General features: G+C 40.4%; 1 protein-coding gene across 8 annotated transcripts in view; it reads left to right on the top strand.

Moving 5' to 3' along the window:
• The first annotated feature begins 465 nt into the window (after nt 1–465).
• Nucleotides 466–12,141, top strand: part of TCF12 (transcription factor 12) — a 159,629-nt gene continuing 147,953 nt past the window's right edge. For 7 of the 8 annotated variants that reach the window (XM_058811318.1, XM_058811321.1, XM_058811320.1 and 4 more), the window contains exons 1-3: nt 466–631; nt 1,645–1,745; nt 2,519–2,591. In XM_058811318.1, coding sequence (XP_058667301.1) covers nt 1,671–1,745; nt 2,519–2,591 — 148 coding nt within the window. In that variant the 5' untranslated portion in view covers nt 466–631; nt 1,645–1,670. Of the gene's footprint in view, nt 632–1,252; nt 1,293–1,644; nt 1,746–2,518; nt 2,592–12,141 lie in introns of those variants that run through there. The other variant, XM_058811315.1, reaches the window with a different exon arrangement.

Genomic DNA, 12,141 nt, shown 5'->3' with positions numbered 1-12,141 from the left:
CGGTTTTAATGGCACGTATTTAAGAGGAGGCTGCTAATGAATGCTTAAAAATTAATGTAATTTACATGCCATTTTATTTTGAGCAGTAAGACTGTGTATTGATATATTGAAAGTATTCAGGCGTATTTTAGGGTGTGTGAATTCAGGGTGAGCGCGATAATGTCTTTTGGGGCACGTGCATTGCCGGCAGTGCTGCATGTCGAGGTTTGCTGTCGGTTTGGCTGAGTTGGGGACCGCTGGGGAGGGGTCTGTTCCCGCGGGGCGCGTGTTTCCCTCAGCTGCCCGAGGGGACCCGCTTCTCCCCATCTGCTAAGGGGTCCTGGCCCCGCGTCCGGGGGCGAGGCGGGTGCCGGGGCGGCTCCCGTGGGTGTCTGTAGATCCCCGCCCGCCCCGTTCGGGAGCGGCGCGGCGCGACAAGAGTTAAGGCGGCGGCGCTCGGCGCGGAGGGATACGGAGCCGGAGCCGTGAACGTGGTGCTGAGGCTCTGTAAGCAAAAAAATGTCCGCCTGAGGGAACCCACAAGTTCCTTCCAGCGGGGGGGGAGCGCTCGGCTCATCGCCTCCCACCCAGCCCGCGGCCCGCGCGCCGCCGCCGGCCCGGCCCTGGTCACCGGAGCGTACAGGGGCAGCGGGTAAGTGCGGGCGGCCGCGAGAAGTTGGGAGAGAGCGGCGGGGGAGGGAAGCGGCGGCCGGGCGCTCGCAGGGGCAGAGGCGGCGGCAAGGGGACGGGGCCCGGGCGCGCGGGCGGGAGTGGGGCTGCCCGGGGCGGCGGCGGGGAGACCGCGGGGGAGGCGGAGGCTCCTCTGGGGAACCCGAGGGGCGGCAGTCGGGGCCGGCCGCGCTGGTGGCGGAGCGGGCGTGCGTGGTCTCCGGGCCGCGGACGGCGGGCAGGAGCGAGTCCCCGCGGGCGGCGCTCGGCGTCTACCCGCGCTCATAAAGGACCGGGCGGCTCGGAAACTTGCTGGGGCGCGGGGCTGCGGCGGCTCCCCCGCGGCGCCCGCCGGCACAAGGGAAGGCGCGGGCCCCTCCCGTCCCCGCCGCCGCACGCGCATTCCAGCCCCCCCCACCCGCCCGCTGGTGGCGCGCGCGCCCGGTCCCGCGTGTGCGCGTGCGGCGCGCGGGGGCGGCTCCCGGCCCGCCGCGGTCCCGAGCGCGGAGCGGCGGCCGCGGCCCCCGGTGGGTGGGTCGGGAGAGAGGGGGAGGGGGAGCCGGCACCGGCGGTAATGCCGGGGCAGGGATGGCTCTGCTGAGGCTCGTCCGGCCCCGCTCGTCAGCCCCATTGTTGCGGGGACAGTGAGTCACTTAATCTCTCGCTAATTCTCCGGACCTCGCCGGGCCGCGGCTGTTTATTTGCTTTCTCTTGCCTGGGGGGGACTTAATTCCTGGCTGCCGCCCTTCTGCGGCGTGACCGTGCCTTGCTCGAGGTTGGGGGAGAAGTGGAATGAGGGAGCCTGAGGAAACTTGAAGAGAGTTGTTTAGTTCGGGAAGCTGCTGCCGCCGATCCCCTCCGCTCGCCCGGCCGAGCGAGGCTCCCCCGGGAGTCTCCACCCCGCCCCAGGGGCGCAGGTACCGGAGGGAGGCCCCTGTTCGCCGGGGCCCGTTCGCGCCGTGAAGTGCTGCCTGTGCCTCTCTCCCTGTGCCCTAGAAAGGTGATCGGAGGAGCGGAGGAAGATGAATTCCCAGCAGCAGAGGATGGCCGCTATAGGAACTGACAAGGAATTGAGCGACTTGCTGGACTTCAGTGCGGTAGGATATTCTCTGAGGTCTCCTCATGACTTCTCCGTGGTCGTGCGAACTGAGGAGCAGGGGCAGCAGCGTGCAGGGCTTGGCTGGGTCTGCCTCAGCCAAGTTGGACACCTGAACTTTGATGTAATGTCTAGACTTCCAGATTTAATACTGTAATACCAGCTGGGTCAATTGGTTTAACTGGTTAAAATCAGGCTGACCCAGTGGTGGCATAATCTAATAATTAACATTGGTTAAGCTGGCGTGTGGCACTGGTACCTTGGCTCTTGGGTGTTTTTTTTTTCTTATTTAAACAAAAGAAAAATTATTTCCCACAAAAAAAAAGTTAATAAGTGATGGTCTTGGCTAACAAAATTGTAGGTATTTTCTGTGTGTTACTTTTACCATACCAAAAAGGCTCCTGATTTTTAAATATAATAGAAAACTATTGCATCTTAAATGCTGCCTTTGTGCAGTGACTTTATATTTACAGATCAGTAAGAAATATAATTTGAGTAAAAAAATGTAAGTCGTGTAGCTATTTTAAATAGTCACAGTAGTAGGAGGTGTCCTTTTAGTTTTAAGTTGTTTGTGTTCATGTAGAAATGAGGTTTTGGTCCTATTAAAGAGTACTTCAGCTTATTGGTTTTGTGTGTCTAAACACACGTCTTGCATTGTTTTCAAGGAGAAATAGAAAAAAAAAACTGTTTCCTTTTAACCTTCTTTCTGTTTCCATTCAAAATTGAGCACAGATTTTCAAAGCCAATTAAAACATGTCTTTTTTTTCTTTGCAGATGTTTTCCCCACCTGTAAATAGTGGAAAAACCAGACCAACTACACTAGGAAGCAGCCAGTTCAGTGGATCAGGTAGGATGCATCCAAGACACATAATGTTCATCTCACTGGGTCTTAATGTTTCAGTGTAGTCTCCATGTTCTCAGAGAATTGTAATCTTTCATTTGTGCATATTCTCATAAGATATTCAGATCAGTTAGAGATGTGCTGTTTTGATCTTTATAGTGCATTTTGCTAACTTTAACCATGGTTTTCCTCTCTGTCTTAGACTATTAACTACAGTACAGTGAAGTGTTGAGTATCTCTGGCCATACTGACATGGAAGTTGTAAATTTGTTGTATTAAACATGAATGACTGTGGTGTTTTTGTTTAAGAAAATGAAACCTAGATGTTCAATTGAGCAATTTCCTAGTCCCCTTGTATGAAGGGAGAAAACTGCTGTAAAATACCAAATAGTTAAATACTCCTGACTCAAGGACATGCTATTTTTAAATGCAGTGCTTAAGGAAAATGTGAGTTTAATACAATTTTCTAGTACTATGTAGCTCTTGAAGATTTGGCAACTAGAATTTTCTTGTGTTGAAACTTAATCCATGCATCTGGAAAGCAAGTAACTGTGTATTTACATGTTGCACGTGTTTTGTGGCTTCAGTGTATTATCACATTGTCACTGGGTCCACCTCATTGCTGTGTCAGAGACCTTTGAGCTAGGACTGTAGTAGGAAATAAGTGCAATTTTAAAACAGGTGCTTTGTACCATTCCCTAAAGGGAATACTTACTACAAAAGAGAAACCAGAGTAAGTTTTTGATAGAACTTTTTATGTAGGTTCAACTTGTTTGAACACAGTGAAATGAGATTTTTGATCCTATGGATACAAAAAAGGGATGTTTGTGTTTTAGTTAATGAAAATAAATGTTTAAAATGCCAGTAGAGTAGTGAAGTAGTGGCTTGAGGTTTTGCAGTGACATCCCCTATTAGCCTCTTGGGTTGTCAGGGCTGCTACCTTGGGAGTCCAAAAGACACTGCATTTTAGTAACACTTAAGGATTTTTGTTTTTAAAAACATCTTAAAACTTATCCGTTGAGTAATTTTAAAATTTTCCAGAGACTGTCTTTCACATTTAATTTAATGAAACTATGTAGCAAATGTAATTGTTACATACTTGAAGGAGTCTTCAAGTTAGGTTTTCTCCTGAAATAAACAACTGGCTTCCTCTTCCTCTTTGAAAGTACATCAGGTGTAAGTTAATGGCAATAGTAAGACAGCAAATCTGTCTTAAAATGTAGTTAATATTTAAATTTTTAAAAATACAAATATTTAAGAGAGTTGTTTCCCTGAAGCTTGTTTTAAAAGACATTCAGGCACCTAAAGCTTAATTGTGGGGAGCACAGCCTGAACACCTCATCCCGCTTTGTCCTTGCTTTCCCTGAATGAGTAGAATGATTTTCTGTTGAATAATAAAATTTTAATTTTTACATAAGGTCTTAGAGCTAAGTAATGTGGCATGTCCTATTTGTAGGTAATGCTTCCCTTTCTTCCCTTGGATGTTTTAGAAAAAGAGAGAATGCCAGAATAGTTATTTCTTTAAGAGAAACAGTATGACTCCTTGAATTTCTTTACCAATATGGTGTATCCTCCTATAAATACCAATTCTCATTACAACACTGCAACTGTCAAACAAGCTACAACCTCAGCTGGGTTCCCTTTGGAATGATAGTAGTGTATATTTGTGGATTTTCATTAAAAACATTTCTAGCTGTAGAAATCTAATGGATAGTGGATTATATGCCCTAATTCTGGTCATGTTATGATCTAAGCCTTGACCTAGGGTGATTACTCTGCAGGAGTGAGAGGTGACAAACTTCTCTATTAGTTGTGTTCTGAGACATTAAGTATTGTAGAAAAACTATGCCAAGATCAGTGATGAAGTACAGGCATTTACTTTCTAAGTACTTTGATTTAATTGTGATCTTGCTATAATTTCAAGTGTTTTGTAACTTGTAAGACAAACAATACTTAAAAGGTTTTTTTTTTAACTGACCAGAGATCACTTTTTAAAGAGAAACATGAAAAGAGGAGGTATTTATTCCTTCGAGCTGTCTAGGATTGAAAATCTCACTGTGCACAGATTCCTAAAAAGTACTTCTTTTTTTCTTTGGGTGTTGCTGCCTCTTACAGAGACTTTCAGTGGTTTTGATGGCAATTAGAGAAGTGAAGCTTGCTTTAATATCTTTCCCATTAAGCTCAGTTTTATTTTTGTAATATTTTTACAAGCATGCTAGAGGAAAGTGCTTTCGTTTTCTTAGTTGAAGTAAGAGTGTGTTCATTGTTTTTTATTTTAGAGGCCTCTCTTTCTCATTTAAACTTAAACATCTGCAAACACCTCCCCTCCCCCTCCAACCTGTCAGTGATTTGAGATTCAGCCTAATGGCCCCCATTAAGTAGGTGAAGATCAGTGTATGTCTATGTGGCTCTTAAGACTCTGTATTTCTGGGAAATTTGATTTAGAAGGAAGGAATGCTTCCTTGGTGCTTTTTCCTCATCACTCACTGATCCCTAGTTTGAAGGGACAAATTAGTTGCTGTTAAAGAATGGATAAGTTTTGTTTGTTTTTCAGTGTGGTTTTGTGAAGTGTTGGAAGTACTGGAGTGCATGTTATTAATCCTGATGTAACAAGCTTGATTTGCTATAACTCTGCCAGACTTCTGTTGATTATATTTTAGAAATATATGTATAGTTGGGTTGCATGAATAAAACAGCTAATACAGCTGATCTATAATTTGTAAGAAATTGCTGTCTTGGATTAACAGATGAACATTGTGTTTTGATTAAGAGATAGCTGGGGCAGGTTTGCTTTCTACAAGTCAATCAGTTATGAATGAAAGCTGCAGATAAAATAAGTGAACTAATCTGATATATTGTAGTATATTATGACAGTAAGTCGTGTAAGCTGCTGATAAAGTCAAATAACTTGGTTAGACTGCTGGTGAAAATAAACATATTGGAAAAGTAACCTGATATGTAAGCCAGTGAGTTAAGCCACAAAATATTCCTTGTCATACATGCTGTACTCAATTCTTGTTTGAAACAGAACTTGTCATTCTTTTCTTCTCCAAAGCCAACTTCTGAAGGTGAAGCCATTTCTGTCTTAGAAACTTTACTAGAAGGTTGCAAAGGTCAGAGATTTGTTCCAATGGACTTTTTAATCAGGAGTTGTTTTTTTTTTTCTTTAGATTTTATGTAAAATCTAAATCTTCTGTTGCTGCTATGGGTAAAGGTAGTGTTTGTGATTTACAGTGGCAATTTTCTTGTTTTGCCTTTGTCTAAGCTACAAAACGTATACCAATACAAACTTGGATGGTTGTGATTTTGCCCAACACCCTTTATTTATTACAGTAATTCCATTAACAGCCAGTCACAATATGCATGTGCCACCATAGGCAGTTTTCTTATGGTTTTTAGTAGATTTGATCACAATCTCAGTTTTTTTTGTGAGTTTTTAAATCTCAGGTTTTTATTTTTAATCTAAAATAACTCCCTTTTGTGGTTTTTTTTGTCTTTTGCAAAGAAGAGTAACTCCGAGGCAGTATTTTTCTGTGGCCTACCATTTTCAATTTAGTACCTTTTTCAATGTACTAATAGCATTATTTATTATTTTTGCACGTGGCTGTGCACATGCATCAGTGAGGTATCAGTCCAAGAGATGAAATAAGATATTGTGGATGTATAGCAGAAAAGAGGGATAAGAGTTTAAAGTAAGATGTACAGTTGAGGAGCCAAGTTGTCAAAATATGGCACCTCTCTTTCTGTAAGCTTCTTCTGAAGTTCATGGAAACTAAGTATGCAACTTTGGGAGTGAACAGCTTTGGGCACAAACTTTGTGTGTACCCAGACATTCCTAATATATGCAAAAACTTCTGAAGGTGTCTGTTTGTGTTGGTTTGGTATCTTTTATACAAATTCAAGAGACTGACTGGCTGCCCTTTCCACTTGTCTCTACTAATGTACTGAGTTTTTAAGGGATGCCCTGGATTGGGATAGGCTGCATATGACTTTATGCAAAGACTATTTAAGTTGATAGCCTGCCATTAACCTGAGTGTCCCTAAATTAGGGCCATGTGTCTTGAGAATGGACACAATGGCACTTCTTGAGCAGCTCCCTTAAGTTACCAAACAGTGTTTCCAAAATTAACAAAACCTGACTTTGTCAATCCTGTGAACTCTTACTTCCTTTTCAATTTTCTTGTAAAAGAAACAAACCAAATTAAAAAAAAAAAAAATGAACTTGGGAGAGTTGCCTGGAGGAGCAATGGTTTAGATACTCTGTTCATTGATCTATTCAATTGCTGAAGAGAAAAGGCACTCTTGTTGTGTCTTAAATGCTGGAAATCTGGAGTGGCCTGTTAAGCATTAGTTCATGCAGCAGTATAGCTTTTTATTAAAAAAAAAAAAATCTGAATTGTCCTCTAGCTTCATTAAAGGTGAACCAGCAGACCTGGAAACGTGGCATTTCATCTTTGGTCTGAGGGGTGCTAAATTCTGTCCTCCTCTGAAGAGCCTTAGGAGAGTTGAAGAAGCCTTGTGCTTGAAGGCAGAAGGGTGTCTGTGGCTTCTTTACCTTCCTTTTTTTGTAGGGGGTGACCCATGGATTTCTCTTCAAATGGGCCAGATGCAAGTGAGAGCAAGATTCCAGTCTGGATCCCTCACCTGTTGCATTTAGAAACCTGAGAGTGATGCAGAGGCAGTAAATTCATGACTCTGCAGCTTGCCTGTTGGCAGCCCCTGTCTCACTGCTGCTGTCACATTTCCTCCTTCCATTCCTTGTCTTTGGAAAGATAAATACCAGGCATGCCATGAAAAGTCCTGAGAAGTATAGTGTATATTCCTGTGAGATACAGCTTCCATACTCCTGTTTAGAAAGAGAAGGGGAAAAAATGTTGGATAAGTAGAGAGAACTGACAACCCAACTTTGAAGCAGTGTATTGCAAGGTGTTTGTGGTCATATGGATATTGAGGTTTTAGGGATTGAGGAAAAAGACTAAAACAGCTCAGTGTTCTGAATCTAGCTTAGTGAGCAGAGGAATAAGTGTTGGTCCATTGTTCATTACTGTTGACTTTGATTTTGAAAGATGATGGTATAAACCTCATGACACTTGGTCAGAAATTGTTTGCTGTTTTCCAAACAGAAGATCTGAGAATTTTAATAGTGCTGGTCTGACTTCTGTTTAGAGATACATTTGACACCATTACTAAGGGAAACTGAATTTTGCTGTTTTGGTATGTAGAAAGCATTCTTTCAGAAAGTTAATCCTGCATTTCCAGCAACTTTTTCCTTAGATGAGAGCAGCAGTGTGGTCACTGTGTTACAGGCACAGCACGCAACCTCCAATCCACATATAAATATTACTGATTTGGGATGCAAGGAGGGTCTTTGCAATGATTTCTGGATGGCTTCAGAAGATCTGGGATGCAGTACTGCCTTGTCCTTTCCTGATGTGGATCTAAGGATGGGGCACCTTCCACCATCAGCCTCCCCTCAGCCAGTAACTCTGTGTCCTGCCAAATTTTTCTGATCTACTGTAAGTGATGAAGAGTATTCAGAATCTTTGGACAGTGGTCTTAATGGCATGTGGAAGGAACAGGATTTGAAATTTTGTATTTATCCAGACAGCAGATTTGATAGAAATGGAAATGTGAGGACTAAGGGTTTGAGTAAAGAGGAGGAAGAGCAGAATGAATAGGATTCTTATGTATTTGTATGTCCTTTAATGTCAGCTGAGCTTGTAATCTCCCCCTGTAAAACTTTAGTGTCTGCAGCTTTTGCTGAGTTTTAGCTTTTTTTGGGTATATTTGTTTATGGTCCCTTTTTGATGTTTAGCAAAGGAATTTCATGTTAAAAGCTTATCATTCATACATGCTTGCCAAAGTTCCCCTTCCCCTCACTTCTTTCCAGCTGTCACACAAAGAGGATTTAACCCCTTAGATGTTTTTCTGTCAAGTTGCTGTGACAGCTGTTTCTCAGGTAGTTCTACTTTATCCATAGCTGAGCCTGCAGATACCATTATATGAGTTTCTGTTAATCTACCCTATACTCTAGCATTAATTTGGTAAACTATATTTTCCTGAACTTGCTAAAGGCATAGTGTAAATTTTCAGGGCTGAACATTGTGTGTATTTATGAAGAGGAGGTTGTTTGGTAATATAATACCATACCACTCAGTAAGAGTGAAGTTTGTGGGGACTGTTTTTAAAATCAAAGCTGCACATAAACTGAAATAGTTTGCTAGGCTTCTGACCTCTCTTGACCAGGGAGATGCAGTTCTGTTTGTTACTCTATTGTGGAAGGTTTATGTTTACAGGGAAATAGCATTGAGCATTTTCAGAACCATATCAAATTTATTAAAGTACCCACAGAGCCAGATGTGATCTATGGGATATAATAAATAAGTCTTCTATCTTAAATATACTTCAAAATAAATACAAATTTTCGTACTTGAAAATTCAGTTTCAATAAGTGACCTCATGAAATAAAGTATCTTCTCTGAAAACCTTTTTTTGCAGGCATTATCTAATTCAACGGGTTAGCACTTCTTCAGAAATATGTAGCAAAACTTGATTGGTTTTGTACAATCTTCTGTGAGGAAGTCACTAGATTGGAAATAAATAAGCAAAAGCGGTGTTTTCTTTTGCATGTGAATTATTTGGAGATTGTTATTGAATATGCATAATTAATTCTAAATCGTGTATTCACCTTTATCACTTTTGGCTATTAAACATTATAGGAAAAGGTAGGAAAAATTATCATTCTAAGGATAGGAAGTTTTTTTTTTTTATTTTTAATAACTGAGAGGTTTTTTCCTGCATTATATTGTAATGGCCAGTCCTGCATTTTTTGGGTTTTGTTTGCTTTTTGTTTATTTTTAATTAATTTGAAAATTTAGCACTCCCCAGTTCTATTGTATACTTCAACCTGATGATTTGGAGGTATTTTGTGGTACTTGATGGACTTTTTAAATACTAAAGTGCATTATTTACTAGTGGTTGTAGGGGCAAAGTTGTTTGTTTCTTATTTTTTTCTATTATGACTCTAAGATGAGATAATGATAATTTTTTTTAATGTCTTGAATGAATGCCTTGTTTTTTCATCTGTAAAACAAAACTGTGTTTGTAAACACAACATTCAAAAACATAAAGGACGTACTTCTTTGGTGAAGATGTTAACTGAATACCAAGAATGATCAGAAAGAGTAGCTTTTGTTATATTTATAATATCTCACTGTTTTCAGAGGATAATCAGGCTACAAAGTACCCAATCAATCTTCAGGACTTTGTTAGATTCTTGTATACTAGAGATGTGATTTCTTATTTTTTTTAAGTAAAGGACTGAAATGGCTTTAAAATGCATAAACTTAATGTTTTACCAGTGTAATGCAGAGAAATCTTGCTTGTCCACACCAGAATAATTGTTGCTGGTGTGTTAAGGTAGTATTTGGAATGGGGAGGTGAAAAAGACCTGACTAAAAGTGTTTGCTTTGCAGCGCTGAGAAATGCTGTCTGTGAATGGTAGTAAAAACTTAGCATAAAACTAAGAAAAGTTTATCTTGGACAGACAAGTTGTACATTTTCATATTAGGGCTATGGAAGTACTTTTAAAAGATGGTCCAAAAGTGTAAATTTTTATTACAGTAGCAATTCCTTGCTAAGTGGAATATAAGTAGGTTTAATTTCTTTTTTTTACATAGAGATGACAATTTGTGTATTTTTTTTCCAGGAGTAGCTTTTGTTTATTACAGTGGATTTTTTGCTCCTTATCTTCTGCAGAGATTGTCTATATTGTTGTTTGTATTTTTGTAAGCATGTGAGGTATTTGTTTCACCATTCAAGTTAACTTTGTTTTGGTAGCAGATTTTGTTGGGTTTCATTTTGTGCCAGTTGTAGTTCAGAGCCGGTGGTGTCTCCGTGCCTTGATCAGGTTGTTAATTGTGTGGACTTCTAGTAAGAACCTGAACCACTTCTACTTTGCTTTTCATGAACACGACTGTAGGACACATTTTGTGTTTAGCTTCTCTCTGGAAGAGATCTTTGCTCTTGCTGAAGCAGTGGTAACAGAACAAGACTTATGTTAGGCTGGGTTGGAGTTTTATCTTGAAGTGTGCTCTGAGCCATATTTTGTGGAAGTTATATTTTAGATGGTGTATTTTTTTCTTCCTTTTTAGATGTAAAGATGAATGTGCTGAGCTAATTGTTAGAAAAATGTACCTAGTTAATCAAAATACAAATTTGGCTATTTCTAGTTGTGTACATTTTGCAGGTAAAATGCAGACGAATATCAGACCATGATGTGCATGTTCTGTGTGTTAAATTAAATTGAGTTTAAAACGTATTTTACCCTTAATTCAGTATAAACAAAAAATCCAGAGGTATTTTTAGTTTTCTGTAAGAGAATGGAATTCACTGTGTATATTTTTATTTTTTGTTTACTGAATGCAAGATACTATTGTCTTGGTTGTTATCCCAAGAGCGATTGTGGCTGCCCTATGAAATGATTAAATCAGACAGCTTTGCTTGTAGGACAAACATTTTTCATATTGTGGTGTTTCGGCCATTTCCAATGAGACACCTATCCCGTTCCAGTTCTTTATGCAGCAACTTCATGAGTCATAATCCTTGCAAAAGAACACAGCTTAAAATAATCACTGATTGTTTCTTTGCAATTCTATTCACTGCCCATTGCAGATAAATAAGAGCGGAAGCTACAATATCATTTAATCCTTCAGTGTTTGCTTTTGACGTGCAAAGTATTCTCTTGTAATAGAGAAGTAATCCATAAGGAGGGGAGCTGCTCTTTCATCTTCCTGAATGCTAAATGAAGCCAAGGCTTTTATGAAGAGATGGTGATTTAATGAAGATGACCGAGTTTTTGAGTAATGAAAAGCTTTTGTGTATTTCTAAAAATGATGTCTGGTGCTTACTACTGTAGAGCTCAAATGGCTGTATTTTGTAGTAGGTCTTTGCAGGATTAGTGCTTGAGATGCATAGATGCAAGGGGATTGAATAGAATGGTAATGCAAAAATTTTTTCCTTAGCTGGATTTTATAAAACAAATGCACATTTCTGCCAATTTGTGTATAAATGCATGTCATGTCTGGCATGTGTTCTCTGCTCTGTGCAATACTTTTATTTTGGTAACCTTGAAAATATCTCTGATATCCTATTCCCTTGCCAGAGGACTGTAATAAGCGCACCAAAAAAAAATGGAGCATAAACTTTCAATACTACTTATGACAGGAACATCTGAATTAGATACTTGTGAGTATTTGTAGGATGTTGAATTTAAAAGCTCCTCAATTAAAAAAGCTCGCCCCAAAAATACCCAAACAAAACCAAAACAACAACAGAAAAAAATACAAACCAAAAACTTAATACAAAAGCCTGAAAAACTTCCCAAAAGTGCAAACCCCAAAAAACCACAAACTAAGTCCCCCATATTTGTTCCTCTTTCAGCTGTTAATTTTATTAATTTATTTGCAATATTTTTTAACAGTCTGCAATATTACTACTTGCTAAGCAAGTCAGATAATGCTGATACTTCAGAAGGAAGGAGAGAGTGGCTCTAAAG

The sequence above is a fragment of the Ammospiza caudacuta genome, chromosome 10 (assembly GCF_027887145.1).
Source record: "Ammospiza caudacuta isolate bAmmCau1 chromosome 10, bAmmCau1.pri, whole genome shotgun sequence".
NCBI classification, from domain to species: Eukaryota; Metazoa; Chordata; class Aves; order Passeriformes; family Passerellidae; genus Ammospiza; species Ammospiza caudacuta.
This window is presented reverse-complemented; position numbering and strand designations above follow the sequence as displayed.